The sequence below is a fragment of the Ursus americanus genome, chromosome 25, assembly GCF_024610735.1.
Source record: "Ursus americanus isolate L20-20 chromosome 25, mUrsAme1.1.p, whole genome shotgun sequence".
In the NCBI taxonomy this organism is placed as follows: domain Eukaryota; kingdom Metazoa; phylum Chordata; class Mammalia; order Carnivora; family Ursidae; genus Ursus; species Ursus americanus.
This window is the reverse complement of record NC_142151.1, coordinates 23,497,161-23,517,209: the sequence shown is the minus strand read 5'-3', so window position 1 is coordinate 23,517,209 and position 20,049 is coordinate 23,497,161. Positions and strand designations below refer to the sequence as shown.

General features: G+C 35.3%; 1 protein-coding gene across 14 annotated transcripts in view; it reads left to right on the top strand.

Moving 5' to 3' along the window:
• Window positions 1-20,049, top strand: part of SOX5 (SRY-box transcription factor 5) — a 963,841-nt gene that overhangs the window by 249,846 nt on the left and 693,946 nt on the right. For all 14 annotated transcript variants that reach the window (XM_045811725.2, XM_045811726.2, XM_045811732.2 and 11 more), the window contains one exon: window positions 12,589-12,685. In XM_045811725.2, the coding sequence (XP_045667681.1) occupies window positions 12,603-12,685 (83 nt within the window). In that variant the 5' untranslated portion in view covers window positions 12,589-12,602. The remainder of the gene's footprint in view (window positions 1-12,588; window positions 12,686-20,049) is intronic.

Below are 20,049 nucleotides of genomic sequence, written 5' to 3'. Positions count from 1 at the left end.
TCTTGCTTCTGTTTTCTGTTCCTATATGCACACTTTATGTGAATAAGATGAACATTAGCAGATTTATCTACATCTCTTCATTTCTATTCTACAGCAATAGCCCCTTAGAGTAATATCTGAAGTTATAGTAATTTTCTTCATATCAGAGAGTTTCTAACTGTGTTAATGGAAGTTAGACTGGTTGCAGAGACATTCGTGAGAACTACCTATGCTGTAACATTTAAACAATTTATTTGATCTCTCTTTAGCTTACCTGCTCATGTCTTTGGAACATTGATGTTGACCTTGTTGGAACTTTGTCTATAATCATGATAAGTCCTTCAATAAAATCTAATAGAAAATGACATTTAAATTTCCAAGTGATTTATTAACCCTTTGGACACTTGGTGATGTTTTATGCCATTTTAGCAAAGAGATACCCTTATTACACTGTGTTCATATATTATTTCCTTGAATGCCCAATGCCTAGTGACTTCATATTTTAAAAATAATAAAAGAGGAAAAACAAGAGCATAAAAAGTAGATACTCCTGAGCATTGCCTATGTCCAGATAAAAAGTGAGAAATAAACTTTGAGGACCACAAAAGATAGTGAACATTCATCAGCTATCAGACTGCAGTCCTGTTTTTCAAAGCATCTATGGGACTTTGACCTTGAGTCTAGGCTTCCATTTCCTCACAGATAAAATCAAGAAATGGATTACCCCTACTTCTTCACCTGGCCTACTCCTAACTGTCCTTCAGGATTTGTCTCATTCATTCTTTTGTTTGGGAAACTATTGCTTATTCCTAGGGGAGGCTGGGTGCCTTCTTAGTGCATATTCTGTCAAAACCCTTTAGGCATTCTATTACAGCTGTCTGGTTATTAATTTCTCTGTCTCTCTTTAAATGCCTCTCAGGGGCAGGAGCCATGTCTTTTTGCCACCACCAGGTAGCTCAGAGTGGGAGGCAGAAAAGAAAGGTGATTAAGGACACAAGCTAGGTTCATATCCTAGATCTTGGCTCCAACATTGACTGATTATGTAGACTTGGTCAAATTACTTAATTTAAATAGAGCTTTGTTTCCTTCTGTGGAATGAGGATATCAACGGCTGCCTCATCAGTGTTATTATTAGAATAAACTGAAGTGTTATTTGTTAAGCTCCTAGCAAAGTGCCTGGCATATAGAAAGCACTCAGTTAATGCTATTACTACTATTATTGCTAAAATCAAATACACATTGTATTGTATGATTTTTAAGGTTCTTTTACATATTAGAATTAGATACCTACACTTGGCGGTGGGGGGGGATGTGAGCTTAGGGAACCTGACTCTTTTATATTGGGCTGCAAACATGCCTAACCTTTGCCACTAAGTGAGACATTATCCTTTTACACTGGACCTAAACATAACTACCCTAGTTCTGGAGGAAGACGCTATCTTTGACTTTCTCTATACAAATATCCTCGAAAAGGTAGTTCCAAAGAAAGGCGGTTGGTGCCTTCACTCGGAAAGAAACACAAGTGACAGAGACTCCCAGGGAATGGTCTCTCAACATGGAAATTTGTATTTCTACAGAATGGATTTGCAACTTTCATCAGATTCCTTAAAGAGATATATGAACTAAAAAAAGTTTAAGTCTCTAAGTCCCTAATTCATTATTCAGAGTGATAACATCCTTGAGAACACCAAAAGGTAAAGAGTAAGGAAGCAGGATACCTCATAGGAGATACCATGTGGCATTTTTGTGATGGAAGGAATTTGCTACCCTAGAATCAGGTCTTTCATTTGACTCTAATTAAGAATGGAACTTGGGGCACATGGCTGGCTCAGTCACTAGAGCATGCAACTCTTGATCTCAGAGTCATGAGTTCAAGCCCCATGTTGGGCATAGAGCTTACTAAAAAAAAAAAAAAAAAAAAAAAAAAGGACTGGAACTCAGTCCAGAGATGGCACCCTGGACCCTGTCCAATTGGAAAGAGTGTTGAGAACTCTGGCTTTAGTGAAGAATGTGAACAGGGTAAGTACAAAAATTGACAGCTTTTTCTGCAAGGAGGACATTACTAATTATTATAATGCTTATTAAAATAGTTTGCCACATACAAAGATAACCATATTCATTTTTAAGATTGGATATGCATTGTTGTGAGTTTTTGGTGTATGCTATACATAACAGGAAAGTCAAAGGTTACTCCCTTAACTCAAATAAATTTCCATTTTCATTTCATATTATCAAAATGTATGCTTCTGACTTTCCCCATTTGCATCACTTTATTTTCAACATTCTTATAAGCAAAGTGTTATAAATACCATGGCAAATTATTTTATGATCCATTTATCTCAGTAATGGTGACCTCTGTCACTTGAACCACTGTTCAATGTATTGTCAAACAGCAAAGATTAAGGCACAGGGCATTTTGTGGAATTAGTGACTACCCAAGAGCTTATAGCCTTATGCCAAACCAGTCATTAGTACTCAGCAAATGTTACGTTCTGAAAGCATTATTATGATTATGTAACAAAAATAAGAGACAAAACCAGATGGCTTAAATAAAAATACTGCTAATCCAGGGTTTCTCAACCTCAACACTATTTACATTTTGGGCTGGATAATTCTTTGTTGTAGGGAGCTATTCTGTTACCTGTAGGATGTGTAGAAGCGTCCCTGGCCTCTACCCTTTAGATGCCAGTAGTAGCCACTCTACCTCCACCCCCAGGGTCACAATTAAAAATATCTGCAGACAGTGCAGTACAGAATGTTCCCTAGGGGGCAAAATCACCCTCTATTGAGAACCACTGTGCTAGTCCCATTTTAAAAAGTGGCAATATTCAATCAGTGAATGAGAAGGTAAATAGAGAGTATAGCATAAGCCTGATGAATATTCACAGCTTCAGAAGTAAATTTAGGCTTCGGTAGTTTGAGGGATTTCAAAATGACCTCTCTGCCAATGCCTAAAGTACTGCATGTGACCTGTTGCCGAGCACGGCGGACAGGAGAGAAGACCGGACTTGGGTGCTTGCCTTTTTCTGCTCCTTTGTTGTTTTGTGATTTGGGGTCAAGTCCTAATTTGTCTGAGTTTGTTTTTCATCTGTAAGAGAAGGATCATTCCTTATCATACCTACCTTGGAAAGCTGCTGTGAGAATCAAATCAGATAGTGTAAGTGAAAAAGCCTTGAAAAGGGTAAAGATCTCTATAATTGTTAGGTTAAGAAAAAGTAAAAATCATTTTGTTTTAAGAATTTCTCAAAAATTTGAGAGCATTCCTTTAAATAACCAGAGGAACCCCAGGGCATTGCAAAAAAGGATTCGAGAATCACTTCTTTTGAAGATGCCCTTTAGTCCTGCTTAGCTCACTTTTCTGTGTTCTTGGTTGCCATGTGCTGAGGGGCTGGGACAGAAGGCGCGGTTGAAGGAGCAGTGGAAAGACTTGGCTGACAGCAGAAAAGGAAGCAGCACTCAGTGTTCAAAAAGCACAAGTACTTTGTTTATGTTTCCTCAGTAACCAAGGAGTATCTATAAATTAAGTAACTAGAGACTTTAAAAAGGAGAAAATAAAGTGAATATTGTAAATTTGTTGAAAAAGAGATATTGCTGATTTAAGTAAACTTGTATCCGATTTATGATATTATGTGCCTTTTATTAACTAAAAATTCATCGTGAGTTTTTTGTAATAGCTTTATATTTTATATAATAGCTTTATCTTTTTTGGTCAAAAATGAATATGCTTTACCTTATGCTAAACCTTTTTAATAATGCAGAATTGCCACAAACTTTTTCCCCTATTAAATATTTAGTGCTGGCCTTCCTTGCCTGGAATTATATAAAAACATATGCCTGATCTCTGAGAAATAGAATCATTTAGTACCAGATTAGAATGGAACTTAAAAGCTACATGATCTAACGTACTATTTGGTTCGGAACTCCTGTTCTTGGACCTCTGACCGATGGCCCTACAGTCTCTGCTTGATCTCCCTTTCCTCAGTATAGAATGAAGATTTTGCAGATGAGAAAAGTGAAGGCTCCATAAGCTAGGCAGCTGTGTCCAAGATCACTTGGACAGTAAGTAGCAAAGCCAGAAAGTGACCTATTCTGTCTGAATCCAATGCTCTTGCTTAAATCCTAAATCATTTATTTGGCTTTGCTCCAACGAATCCTACTATTGGACATTTCTTTTTTAAAAAGTTGTTTTTCACAATGCACTGAAATCTACCTCTCCATAACCCGGCTGAGAAACCAAAACCCCAAAACAGCACCTTGTCCTTTGTATGGACCATGAGACAATATATCCAGTCCACACTTTTCCAAATGGCAACCCTTCCAGTCTCTTCCTGTACTTAATGATAGACAACCCCCCCACACTCCTACATCTCTGATCTTTCAATCTGAATATATCCTCTCCTCAGTGTATCTGACTTGGCACACTTGTCATAGCCACTATATTTCTGATTGACCTTTTCTGGATGTTGAGTACTTATGCATCCCTTACTTCTAGGATAGAAACCAGTTCTGAACCAATATTTGAAATAATCGTCTTATCCTTGATCATTGGTTTTACCTAACTTTGATTTGGGCACTCTGCACTTACGAACTGTGTTTTCTTTTTTCCACTGCCGCCTCTGGTTCTTTGCTTGCATAGCGATTGCTGCCACTTAAAATTACAAAGTATTGTGAACTTTCTTTAGTCTGAATAGTTTTATAACAAGACTTTATATTCAAGTAGGTTAAAGTGCAGCTTGATTTAAGTCCATCATTTCAATTTTAAGATCTTTTTTATATATTTTAAAATTTCCTCACAGATTAGAGTTCACATTTGGTAAGTATATCTTCATCGAGCTATATGATTACTGCATAATTATTCAAGTGTTTTGGGTAAGTTAAAATCATAAATATTATTTGTATCCCTTCCCATTAATTATTAAGCACATGTCTGTTTCAGAGAAATTTAATCTATATGTTTGATTCATAGTCCCATAATTTTTCAAAGTGTAATTTTGTAAGAGCCATCTAACATCAGTCATTTTTATGGTGTGCATGTGAGTGTGTGAGGGTGCGTGTGTGTGTGTACACACACACATGCATTTGTCTTCATTCCTAACATCAGAAGGTCATGTTTTGTTATGAATAAACAAATGCCTGTATGTTAAACATGTCTTGTCTAAGACATAAACTTGGTTAACTAGTCTCTGCCATCTACCATTGGAAAAATGTATTTTCACGACAGATTGAGCTACCTCCTTAAAATAGCCTAAGCAGATTCCCATGATGTTAGGCAGTGGGTAGAATTTCCAGGAGCAATAGTAGGTCTCTGTTGCTTTCATTGGCCCATAGAGTCAGACAAGTCAATAACAGAACAGGATATCATAACTAATTGACAAAAATATGGAATACGAATAGCTCGTCTGGTACATGAATACATTATGAATATTACATGTAGGGGCCATACTTCAGGAATGGCACGTATTGGACCAGCATGCTATTGAAAAGGTCCTATGCTTTCGGTGGCTTTGACCTGCTTCAAGGGCACTTTGAATAGAGGATAAATAATGGTTCCGCCAGTAGGTGATAAAAAGTAAAATAAAGTCAGCACCCTATGTGGTCAGGGGTCCAAGCAAAAAGACGGAACCACAGTGATTATTTTAAAAAGGGGCATGTAATGTTGAAAAATTGTTACACATTTACGATGATAAAGTGTAAAAGCAACCTAGAGTTCAGCAAGAAGTTACTACTACCTTTATGCTGGAGACAAAAACAGGAGGCAGGGTTCCCAAGGCTGCTGGAGGGAGGCTAAAACCATGAGGACCTGTCTAGCAGGCAGTGGAGCCAGGGAGTGATGGGGCTCCTGCCCGAGATACCTGGTAAAACGGAGGAAGAGGGGGAGAACTTCAAACAGCAGAGAGTTGATAGATACTGAAGCTTGGAAACAGTTGATGGGGGTTTGTTTTCCTTGTGTCTCTATATTGAATATGTAAGTGTCTATAATAAAGTGTTTTTTAAAAAGTAAATGAGGTAGAGAGAGAGAGCCCAAGGCACATTAGCTCACGTACACACACTCATGCATACATGCACCCATGAGCATGCGTACCATGGTGTACTCCCCCTTACGTCATGTTCCAGTCTGTCCCCATAAGCTGAACTCACCTTGAAGCCAACTGCCAGGGGAGTCTGGGAAGCTTGTCCCACTGAGGTTAGCCCACATCAAGATCAGCAGGCAGGAGACAGGCAAAGAAAGGATCTAAAGCGAAGAGACTGGCAGACCCATACCCAGGACAGGCGAGGCTGTGACTTTTCTCCTGCCGTCCACACAGAGTCCTAGCTAGAACTTCCTGTTACTCACTTTGAGTTATTGAACCCCTCAAATGTGTCCTCTAACTAAACCTAATTTTGTTGCTCTAAGAGTGGGATCAGGACACAGAGTTTGATTATTTGACCCAGCCTCTGCCACATTGAGGCTTTGGATAATGCGATGTCTGTATAACATACCAGTGGAAATCTTTACCTTGCATAGAGAGTAAGGAATTGGGCAAGGAAATGATGATGATTAAAACTTTGGCCTATTACATGGTAATGGTCTTTGGCACACATTTATTGCAGGTATTTGATAACAAGAAAAACCATGCTCAAGTTTTTATATGTTCAGCCATGAAGACTGAAAATTAAAACAAAGCAAAATGGGAGTATACTTGTTATGTAGTTATTAGAATTAACATATAAGATATTACTATCATATTGGGATCTGTACTGATTTTGTGTTAATAAGTGGGTACTTGGTTCTGAAAAATCTCTAAAGAAGGTGGGTTTTAATACTAGAAATAACACTTTTCTAACCAAGAAAACTTTAAAACCTCTTTTAGGGCGTGCTGTATGGTTGCATAGGTAATGCGTTTTCTGAATGGCCCACCTTAGGGGGCATCTATCTCTTACTTACAAAAAACGCACTCAACGTGCTAGCAACAGGCCTGATCTTCCAACTCTGAAATTATCAGGGGACAGTACTGCGAGGAGGAGTTTCATAGTCTTCTCTAAAGAATTTGACTTTTAGTATCCATATCAGGATTCTAAGAGGCCCCCTTGAAGAATATCTTGGCTCTAAGAGGATAGAGCTACATGTTAACTTTAGATGTTCAGGTTTGCTTATTTGCATTTAAGCCAAGAATATTTCTCTTTACTACTTTCTTATTACTATGTATTCATCCTTTGTATAATACTAAAACTTTTAATTATATAAAGATCAAAATGGGGATCGGAAAGTGTGCTTCTGTCCCCAAATGATTAAGATGATGGCATGTTCTCAGTGTACGTGGCAGTCTTAGCAGTGAAGCTTGCAGGTGCTGGCCTCAGACTGGGTCCCAAGCCCAGAGCTAGCACTGCCGTAAGTAACTGGTCAGGTTTTCTAACCTTTTTATTTGTTCCTCCATGCTATGAAATGTACCAACCTGTCGAAGTTTCTGTGAAGGTCAAGCATAGTGGATCTAAGTGTATGAAGCACTTAAAACAGTGTATAGTAGGGGCGCCTGGGTGGTGCAGCGGTTAAGCGTCTGCCTTCGGCTCAGGGCGTGATCCCGGAGTCCTGGGATCGAGCCCCACATCAGGCTCCTCCGCTGGGAGCCTGCTTCTTCCTCTCCCACTCCCCCTGCTGTGTTCCCTCTCTCGCTGGCTGTCTCTCTCTGTCAAATAAATAAATAAAATCTTAAAAAAAAAAAAAAACAGTGTATAGTAGATAGCACTAAAAAAAAATCTCTTATTAAAGTTCATTTTTTTATTAAAAATACCAACATTTTTTGAGTTACCAATTTGTTTTCATATTCAAATTAGGTAATACTTATTTTTCTTCCCAGGCTCTCTTACACTTGTTGCCTCTCACCTTATTAGCCCCTTATCTCCCAATCTTGATGTCCTGATACTAGTCTTGAATTGTTCTGAGATAGGATTTTTTCGTTTTGTTTTGTTTTTTGTTTTTTTTATCCTGAACATCTACAGGGCATGTGATGTTTTGATCTCTTGTTTATATATTCCTCATTTATTCCTTTTTCTCATGTTCCTAAAAAATCCTCCTTATTGATCATGTATATTCCCTTTGTCTGAGGAAGATGATATTAGGAAACAACATAGCACAGTACAGTGGAATTAAGATTTGGCCATGTATCTCTACAGCTCCTCCCAGTTTTAAAATCCTCTGAATCTTTGAAATTGCAAAATCAGAAATTTGAATAGGTGATGCATTTGAAATCACATCGGAACACAGTTTTTCCCATACCCCCTTTTGGGGTGTATGTGTGTATGTGTGTGTTTACTCAACATGTGTATATTTTCCACTTTCCCCATCTGGCATCTGCCTTAGCACCAGCCTCGCTAGCTGTTCTGTGTCAAGAGTACTTTAGCCTTTTCATTATGGAAGAGAAAGAAATGAAATAATATAAAAAAGAAAATCCTTCCACCAACGCCCTCCACCTCACTTTTTGTTTTGTTGTTTCTAAGCAAGTTTCTTGCCATTTACCTTTGCATTTGCATTGCTTATTGATTGGCAATTTTAAAATTGTTTATTGTGCTCTTTTGTTTCACTGTTCAAGAGCTAAAACAAAAGCTACCAGGCCCTTCGAGGTACACATTTGCATGCGGTGAGCGTTGCCCGAGGAAAAAGTAATTGCTAATGCATATTTATGTGGCACAAATTTGCCATTTGTTTATGCATAAAATTATCAATAGTGCAGGGCGGCCCAGCCGTAGAAAATGGTGACCTTTTTAGCTTAATAAATAGAAATCAGCTGTTATTGTGAAGAGATCAGCCATTTATTCTGTGTTGAGGGACATTGCCGGGAAAATGCAGATTGGGGCTGGCAATATCATTAAATGGAAGGCCAATGACCCTTTCGGTAGAGTCTATTATACTTTATCTAATAGGGGATAAATGGCTCTGGTTGGCAATTGGAATAAAGAACAACAGTTTAAAAAAAAATTTCAATCTGTAATTTCATAACTATATGGATTTTAAGCCAGTAAAACGGAACAGGGAATCTCAGGCTGACCTGTTGCTAGAATTGTCTCAAAAAGTATCTGTTTTCAAGTTGCTTTTCCTGTTCATTATTCTCTATTCTGATTTGTACCCATGTTTTTTGTTTTTTGTTTTTCAGGAAAATAGATCTTCCTTTAGTTTTTAGCCTTCTTCTTCCTTTTTTTTTTTTTTTTTTTGGCCATAGTTTTATCTTTGCACTGCAGGTATTTTTGTGTTTTTCAGGGTTGCTTTGTATTTGATGTCTTAAAAATACTAAAAGTAGAAGAAGATATCTCTAAATAAATTTACTAGTAGATTGTAAATTGAGGGTTTTTTTTTGTTGTTAAGCTAAACATGTACTTTGTAAGTGATAAGAAGGGCATTTGAAGCAAGTATGTGGGTCCTTTGCATTAAAGACTATTCTGTAAATATAAAATCTTCCCATCAGTATGTATATATATTTTCTTAATACATTAAAAAAAACAACAACAACAGATAGTTATGTATCTTTTTTGGTTGTTTTCCTGCTGCATCTGATAGAGGAAATGCCCTGGGTCTCACCAGAGCTGGTCTAGGACTGTGGTTTAACATGGTGTAATCTCACACTATGTTTACTTGGCTAATACCTCTTTGGTATATTATGAGCATTTCTGCCTTTCAGGATTTTTTATCTAGTTTTTTCAGTCATTATAGAATTCACTATTAAATGGAAGTTATATTTGTTTTTTTTTCCAATATTATATAATATTTGATGCACTCAAAATTTTTTGTCAGTTACGAAACATGGTATTGGAACAGATCTGCACACCCACCTCAGAGCGTGGAAAGCTCTAGGAAGTGACCTGCACGCTCCTGCCTGATTGTGTTTCTTAACACAAGCGCGCCCCACCAGGTTTAAAGTTTCTACAATAGCAGGTTTGCAGCCACCAATCTTTGCCTCCTGCTGCACTTTAGTATGACAGTGCATTCTGCAGCATGTCACCAGAGTGACTGAGTAACCTTTTACTGGCAGAAATGGGTCTGTTGTTCCTTTTTAAAGTAGAGGGTGTAAATAGGATTCAGACACTAGGGTACATTAGTCCATAAAATGAATATATTTTTTATGTCATTTATAAGGTATTGATTTTAGGTCCATTAGATTCACAGTCCCTAGTGGGAGAAAAAACAATGATTTAATGGGTAGGTTGGAATTCCAGAAGGAAGCACCGCAGCGGTGATTAACCCTTTCTTCTTCGACTCCCTGCCCCGTTATTTAACATGGTGAAGTAGCTGAGGACTGGGGGGAGAGGGACAGTTTGTCATCGGTCTTCCTTGCCCTTTATGAAGGATCACGAAACAAATTTCAGCTGGATTATTACTGTCTCTGAATGTGATAGAGCAGATCACTCTGGGTTGGTAAGAGTTGCTCCAATTTGTTTTTATAAGGTAGTTTTTAAGTTGATGAATGCATTTTATTTTTACAAAACCTAGAGCATATTTATTTGGAAAGTCTTAGTAATTTACGATACCGTTTAGGGAGATCATAGAATATGAAGGAATAAAGCTTACGTTGTTTTTAAAGAAAAAAATTTATTCTCAACTCTAATAAAGGAGAGTTGTGGTGTTATGCCAGTTATATCCTTTCTTAGGCAAGTTTTAAGTAATATTAGTGAGAAAGGCCATCACAGTAATTTTTTAAATAGGGTGTTTCCTGTTCTACAAATGCATAGAAAATTATTGGTTTACACAAGCCTCTTTTCTGATAAAAGGATGACTGAAATATCATTTCCCTTCTATGTGCAGAGCACTCATAATAATTCTAGTCAATTTATCCCAACTAATGTTACTGCCACCTAAAAGGAATTTTCTCTTAGGCTGCTTTGGCAGTTGCGTTTTCCTTCTTATATATGAAAAAAAATTATAATATAGGTAGGAAATTTTTAAAAATTCTAATTATATTTCCAATCATCTGACATACTGTATGTTATGGTGGAATAAAATTATGCCAACTAAAGTTTGACTTTCTCAAAAATTGACCTGACATAAAGAATATGTTATCAACAAACATTTTTAGAATTTTATATTTTAATTCAAGTTTTTCAAGTTCTGTGACAAAAATGTAAAAATACAGGCTCCCTCTTGTGGGTAAAATTACCACCTGTATATTTCTGTGTTGCCAACATACAGGATATGGCAAAATTTGTTTCATTTTTAAGTAAATTCTGTGTAGTCTTTTTATTTGGTCAGATGTGACATTTCACTTAATTGAAAAAAAGTAGAGTTTGGGGTACTTTTTTAGTAACATTTTTAATGAAAAGAAGTTTTTTTTCCTTCTAATTAGCAGACTATGTATAGACAACCTTTATTTTACTGCAGCAGTATAATTTCTGATTTTCAAAATTTTTAATAACTTTTTTTATTTTGGAATACTTTCCAATGGGATAATTAGCAAACTAATGAAATTATGTCGAGCCTTTTTTTTTTTTTTTTTTTTTGAGAGAGAGAGAGAAAGAGAGTCGGGGTAGGGGCAGAGGGGGAGTGTGAGAAAGAGAGAGAGGGAGAATCTCAAGCAGGCTCCACACTGAGCACAGAGCCCCATGCAGAACCCCGAGATCATGACCTGAGCTGATATCAAGACTCAGAGGCTTAAGCAACTGAGCCACCCAGGCACCCCAATAATGTGAAGCCTTCGTCATGGTGGCGACTTTTGTATTTCTGTTTATTAGCAAAAGTTCTGATACTGGAATGAAGTAAAATCCCTTCCTACCCATGATGCTTCAGATAGATACCATATGGGAATAAAAATACTCAAATTCCATACATCTTGTCATCAAAATTGAATAATCAATGGCGTAGTAAGAGTGGACACTGAAGCATTACTCAGATCTCCCTGAATTGAACTAATACTGAGAAAATGAGCTGGGACCAAGGCTGTGGCTATACCACCATATATGGGTTCCCTGCTTTCAGAAGTCTGATTCTTAGGAATTTCAGCTGAGTAGCAGAGGCCGTTTCTGTCCAGCCTGGGGAAACGGGTGACCAAGCCAGAGCTTGTATTCACTCATGAAAGTGGCAAGAGCAGTATTTCTGAAGTCGAGCTAGGCAGCACAGTCCTAGAGACATATAGCAAGAAATGTGAATGTAGAGATTGCGGAATGACTCCCACTAAGCAGTTACCATGCTGACCGTTGCTGTTACACGTTTGAATGGAATCAAGAAAAGGAACTGTGAGAACACCTGAAGATCTCTCATAAATCATTCCAAGAACTAAGAATTTATCTTAATGTTGCCTTTCCTAAAGCATCTGCAGGATGTTTACATGAAAATTAGAGAAAATAAACAACTTCTGAGGGGATTAATACATATGCATATATGCATGTAATGTAATTTATATGTGTATATGTTTTTAGATTAATTCTGGTAGCATTAAAGTGTCAAATTAATGCCTCTTTTCCCATAAACAATAACTTTATTATATTTATATATATTTTATGTGCATTTATGTAAATTTACATATAGAAATTTATTTTGAAAACCTTGGAAATAAACTCTGGACATCTCCTGCTTCCTAAAGTTCTCTGTTGATACATTTACTAAAATGGAACAATGCACTGTTAATGGTCCACTTTTATTTTTTCTAGCATTCCTCTTGCTGATGACACAATTCCTGTGTGAATCTGTTTACAAGATACTGAAAGCTGAACAGAGAATTTTGGCACTGCACTGGGTAGGAAAAAGGTATATTCATAAAATACATAATACACACCTTTGTAAAATCGATTACTATATTTGCTGCTTTACAAAAATGAAAGTTTATATGCCTTTTCTTATTTTTAATTTATAAGTTAAATATATAACATATGCATATTAAACTGTAGTACATATAGTCTTTTATATTCAGATGACAACTGGATTTGTAATTATAATTTGAAAACTCATTATGAAGGTAATGTCTCTAAACTGGCAGATGATAGCAACATTTCTTTTATTTTCGTTTTCTTAATGAGATACACTTTTCTTGAAGTTTTAGAAGCTTTTTTTCTCTATTGAAAAATGTTTTTTAAAACATTTGTTCCTGCTTTTTTGTTGTTGTTGCAAAAGAACTATTTTGGGTCACAATAGGTAGGTCACACATTTTACGAAAACTTCCATAGGCTATTAAGTACCCCGGGGGTATGTTTTCGTAAACACATACAAAAATGCAGTGTTGCTTAAGCCAAACAGATATTTTCCAATTTGCTTAACAGAAATATTTAGTGGGCATCTGTCTGTGAGTGCATTTGTGAAAAGCTTGTTTGTCTTTTCAAAAAAGTTATACTCTGGGAACAGGAACTGAAAGTTTGACCACAGACCTAGACTTGAAAATCCTTTTATATTCCGGTGGTTGACTAACTATCATGTGAGTGACAGCAGAAGAGGCTGGAGGTAAGGGATCCTTTGTTTAGAAGTGTGTCACTAGTAAGGTGGAAAAGGAATTCTTTCTGTTTATTCCTAAAAAGAATTATGGAAAAATGGTCTTTTTGAATAGTGAACTAAAACTTATTTATTCACAAATCCACTCTTAAAGTCTTATGTCCATCCTGCAGAACTTCGAGATGCACGTTTGTTTGTGAAAACCTTTAGAATCAATCGTAGTTACCTTCTTTAAAAATTGTTAAAATCTAAATTATATCCTTAAAGTATTTATAAGTAGGACTTCATATATTCACAGACAAATGAAATGATAAAATATGGAAGAAAGCATTGTGAATAATGAATTTTTATGTTAACAGAAGTGGAATAAGTCACAAATGGATTATTGCAAATATGAAACTTCTATAGTTTTACAAGTGAAAACACCAATATCGATACAATTAAAAGGCAAATGTAAATCTGGGGCTACTTCTAATGAATATGGCTAACATCACATGTAAAGAGCTGTTATTATAAGAAGGCACTAATATCTTAATTAAAAAGATAAAATGTAAACACAAATAATCAATGAGGAATGCGATTCTAATACAAAATACTAATAGAAGAAATGCAGGGTTATGGTTACTATCTCACCAGTAAAAAGCACTTTGGAATAATGTTGTAACAAGAATGTGGGGAGACGGTTGCTTTCAATACTGTTGGAATAGGGTTATATTTGTTCAGCTTTCCAGGAAGGGATTTGGCCATCTCTGGTATGAGCCTTAAATGTTTCCAAAGCATTCTATGCAACATTTCCACTCCACTAGTTTGGAAAACATTTGGTTACAAGTAATCCAAAATAGTTTTTAAAAAGATTGAAATTTACATTTTCTCTTTGTAAAGTCTGTGTAAGCAGTTTAGTGCTGGTTGGGTGGTTCCACAGTCATCAGGGACCCAGATCCTTCCTCTTGCTCTGTTACTCTGAACACGTGACTTTTACCTAGTGTTTCAGAATATCCAGAATTGATATTTCAGTCATCATGTCCATGTGCCAACAACAAGAAGGAAATATTACTAGGAGAAGATCATGCTCCCTCCCTTTAAGGAAATCTTCTAAAAGGTGTTCACACCACTTCCATTTACATTCCATTGGCTAGAATATAGTCATACAGCAATGCCATTCTTAAAAAGGCTGGAAAATGCAGTTTTTATTCTGGGAGATAAATCTGGGGAAGTTATTACAGTGGAATAATAAGAGACTGAGGACTCAATTAACAGTATTTGGCAGTTTCACTTCCAGGAATCTGACTTAATGAAATAATTAAAGAAAGAGACAAAATTGATATAAATATATTTGTTCATTTTCATATATTTATAATGGGAAGAATTTGAAATTGACTAAATTGTCCAGTAATGGAGCAGTAGTTGGATAAATTTGAGTATGTTTGTATTATACAGTCGATAAAATATTTTTAAAGAATTTTTAAATTCACATGAAATTATGCATAATGTAATATTAAATTTAAAAAGTCAGAATCCACACTAAAGATACATTGTATCTTTAAATTTGTGTGTACACACATACATGCACACACACATATACACTCACTTATAAATATATATTACAAATACATAAAAATGAACAGGAAAAATACCGGAAAATTAATATATCAAATATTAGCTCTAGATCATGGAATCATGACCAGTTTTAATTTTCTTCCTAGTTTACACAATTATTTATTTATTTATTTACTTTTATTTATTTTTTAAAGATTTTGTTTATTTATTTGAGAGAGAGAGTGATCAGGAGCAGGAGGAAGGGCTAGAGGGAGAAGTAGACTCCCTGCTGAGCAAGGAATTCCCCATGTGGGACTCGATCCCAGGACCCCGGGATCATGACCTGAGCCAAAGGCAGACTGAGCCACCCAGGCACCCTTCACAAGTTTTAAAATAATAAATATGATTTCATACTAAAATTTGAAAATATAAGAAGTATGGGATTGCAAAAGGTTTACCTAAGTTGCTTAGTGTTCCTGTTAAAAATATGAAATATGTCTATTCAAGAAGAAATGAATCAGCTTAGCACCCATCCTTTTTTGCAATAAGCTTTCCTTCTCAGTAGAGCCAAACAATCACTCAGAAATCTTGATCACATTGCAGCCAGTTGCCTCTTTTAGGTTAGGGCAGATTGAAATACTATGTTACAGTTCAGTGACATGGGACAAGCACATGAAGGTCGTTGGTAATCATGCCTATTTCAAAGGCAAAGAGCAAAATTTTAAAGATTTCTCCTTCTTGTGTGTGAGTGAAAGAGGTTGAGTATTGCAGTTCTAGATTAAGAATGTTTCTTTTTGTGTGTGGTAAAGAATTTTAAAATTTATAATGTTAAGAGACTATTAAAGGAATGAGAATTTAACTCAAAGCTAAATGAAAAATCAAATTAGAGAGCAATTCATCAGAAATTCTCTGCAGAAATTAGAGTGAGAACATTTCCTCCCGAACCTAAGCTGACTTTACTCTTTGGAATTTATAAGAGAACTGTAATGTTGAGAGGCATAGACTTTGGAGATACATTGTTTGAGTTCAGTTCCTGATGGTACCACTTAATGACTGTCTACTGTTGGGTATGTTCCTTAACCACTGATTCCTCATGTGTAAAATGTAAATAATAGTAGAAGACACTGTACCCTGCAAATATGTATCACATGGACACTGGTGTAACTACACTGATTAAACAAAATAGACTTTAAAGCCCAAACCATTACTAGAAATAGAGTCACTTTGTAAATAACTGAAGTTTCAATTCAATAGGAAGATAAAATATTTTAAAATCTGAACGCCTATAATAACATAATCTCAAAATATATTAAGGACAAATTGCCAAAACAGCAAGGAGAAATAAGCAAACCCACAATAGCGTTTTAACCCACTTCTTTTAGTAATTGAAGGAATGAAGTAGACAGAAAAAATCAGTAAGGATACAGAGGTGAAAGACAAGATTAAGAAACTTGATCTCAGACATGTACAGAACCTTGCATACAACTGCAAAGCTCACATTATTTTGAAGAAGACATGGAAAAATTACAAAAATTGACTGTATGCAGAGTCATAAAATAGGTCTCAACCATTTTCAAAGAATTGGAATCATACCAGCTTCACTAAAAATCAAGTTGCAAATAAATTAAAAAAATATATATAGCTAGAAATAAGTTTCAAAATTCCAAAGAAATCACACTAGTAATTTTAAACATTTTAAACTAAACAAATTGAACTTCTTACATGTAACAATTATAGAATGCCTAGAAGAAGTACTTCCTGGGAAAATTATATTTTAAATAAATGTACTAGGAAAGAAGAGTGAAAATAAGAAGGTATTTCAAAAAGGCAAAAACGAAAACAAAATAAACTCAAAATAATAAAATCAAGAAGTCAATTAAAGCAAGAGCATAATAACAAAGTGGGAAATAGTCATATGGAGAGGACCAAGAAAGCCAAAAATTGATTGTTGCAAAAGATGAATAAATTTTCCAGTCCTCTGATGAGACCAAACAAGAGAGCAAGTGATAAAGGGCAAATAACAAACATCAAGAGTGACAAAGGCTACATCATGACAGATGTGTAAATATTAAACAGACAGTAATGAATATTATGAACTTTATGTTACCAACGTCACATTGGTAAATATGAATAGGATGAATGGTCAAATTCCTAGAAAAACACAATGTAGCAAAATTTACTCAAAAAGGGAGAACCTGAATATTTCTGTAACCATTAAAGCCATTTAATTCAGTAATCAAAAATCTGCCTATAAGGAAAATTCTAGACCCACGTAGCTTCACAGATTAAATTCAAGGAAGAAATAAGTCTAATTTTACATAAGTCTTTTTCATAAAGAAGATGTGATAATCCTAAGCTTACTTTATAAAGGTTATATAACCTTGATACCAAACTTGACAAGTATGATATGAAAAAGTACATTTATAGGCAAATTCCTCTCATGAATATAAATGGAAAAACCATCAACCAAATATTACCAAACCAAATTCAGCAATATATAAAAAGGATCATTAATCATGACCATGTTGGTTTATTACAGAAATTCTAGGTTTGCTAACATGTAAAAAAAAAATCAATATATTACAGATTAAAGAAAAGTCTCATATGAATATTTCAGTTAATACAAAAAAGCATTTAATAACATTCAACATCTATTTCTGATTTTTAAAAAGTTTTAGAAAACCAAAAATAGGAAAGCATTTCCTTAATGTGATGTAAAATACCTATAGCAAATATAAAGTATAATAGTAAATGTTGGAAGCTTTCCTTTTGTGATCAAGAACAAGACAAGGATATTTTCTATCACTCTTGCTATTTAACATTTTTTTCTGGAGATGCTAGCCAATGTAGTAAGGCAAGATAAAGAAATAAGAGTTATTATTGGAAAAGAAACAACCAAATGTCATCTTGGCAGATAAAATGAATTAAAGAGTGTTTAGCAAGTTTGATGCATATAATATAAGACATCAACTGTATTTCTATTTATCGGCATCACTTTTTACCTCACGGGTTTTTTTTTTTTAAAGATTTTATTTATTTATTAGAGAGAGAGAGGGAGAGCACACAAGCTGGGGGAGGGGTAGAGGGAGAGGGAGAAGCAGGCTCCCTGCTGAGCAGGGAACCCCATGGTGGGCTTGATCCCAGGATCCTGGGATCATGACTTGAGCTTAACTGACTGAGCCACCCAGGTGCCCTTACCTCATGTTTAATAATTAGAAATATGTAGTATCTCTAATAGCCTCTTTTATTAACATATCCTACCAGAATGGTACTTTTTTTTTTTTTTTTCACAATTTATAACTGACACATCATTATTACTCAGAGTTCATCCTTTACGTTAGGGGCTACATTATTTTATTGTTTATCAGAAAGCACCATAAAAAGAGAGAAAAGACAGGACATGGCGTAGTAGAATAAATTTGCAAGACATCATTGACAAAGATGGTTTCCAGAATAGATTTTTGAAAACTATAAATCAGTGTAATGATTCCTACAATCTAATAGGAAAATGGGCAAAAGAAGAAATCCAAATGGCCAATAGTATGTCCAAATATCCAAACATATTAAAAAGTGCTTAATATCAGTAGTATTCAAGGAAATACAAGTTAAGCTTATAATGAGATCCCGCTATATGTGCTTCAGAACGGGAAAAACTAAAATAGCTAGCAGGTCAAAGCATTGCCAAGAATGCAGAGTAACAGCCATTTAATCAGTGCTGGTTGGGTTATCAATTGGAGCAACCACTTCTGGGTATAATACCTAATAAAGGTGAAATTTATATCGCCTGCTCAAGCATAGCAATCCTAGATCTATATTCCAGAGAAATATGTAAAGGTGTACCAGGAAACATGTATAAGAATGTTCACATGAGAAATATTTGTATTTGCCAAAAATTGGAGATAATTATCATCAAGATGGAAATTTATAGAGTAGTCAATGAAGTATTGAAAAGCAAAGAAATATTGAAATATTGAAATGCAAAGAAATACTATTACAAGAGGCAGGAATCCTAACTTCTAAGAATAAGTAAAGAAGCTGAGCTGAGGGAGGAAGTATTTGGGTGAGGGGGAACTTTGGATCTAAGGGAGAGTGCCAGTAATGTCCTATATGGTGGTTATGTAGGCATGTGCTTTCTTACTACTTCTAAGCTGTAAATATTATTTATTGATTACATTTAATCATAGTAATTAAGTGTTAAAATAATACAGAAAATAGTTATGATAGATTTTACTTATTTCTTTAGTGGTGCATTACATTTTAGGAGGGAAAAATATGGGTGCAAATAGTAAACTGATACATCTTTGAAATTAGGTAAAATCATTTAAGATGTTTGGGAAGAATTGGAAATGAAGAATAATAGGATAGTAAAATAAGCGTTTATTCTTTCTTTTTTTTTTTTTTTTTAAAGATTTTATTTATTTATTCAACAGAGATAGAGACAGCCAGCGAGAGGGGGAACACAAGCAGGGGGAGTGGGAGAGGAAGAAGCAGGCTCATAGCGGAAGAGCCTGATGTGGGGCTCGATCCCAGAACGCTGGGATCACGCCCTGAGCCGAAGGCAGACGCTTAACCGCTGTGCCACCCAGGCGCCCCAGCGTTTATTCTTTCTAGTACTTGTTCTAAGAAATGTAATGAAGGATTAAGATTGAATAGAAGCAAAATGTTTTCAAACTATAAAATTATGGTTATTTTATATATATATATATATATATATATATATATATATATATATATATAAACACATTGTAATGTTAAAATATCCTTTTGCACATATCAACAATCACCCCAAAAAGGCTTCATTGAATATCAGATTTTATATTCCATTGACCAAAAATAATACAACAAAAATAAATAACTTACATAGGTATTGTGAATCCAGGATTTTTTAGAGGTAAATTGAGGGTAGTGGTTAGTTATACCATTGATCGCAATTATTTTTGCTTTGCTTATCTCCTTCTGTATTAACATTATTTTAAAATGTCACTGCATTTATAGTTATTTGCTTTAACCATTTAGCTAGTTAATAATTTGTGATCCTAATGTTATTTGTACACGCCTTTTGGTCACCTTTCTCTTTTACTTGCAAATAAGCAAGCTCTTTGCTTTAACTATTTATCAAATCCAATCACTTTTTTCCCTCGGTCACTCTAATC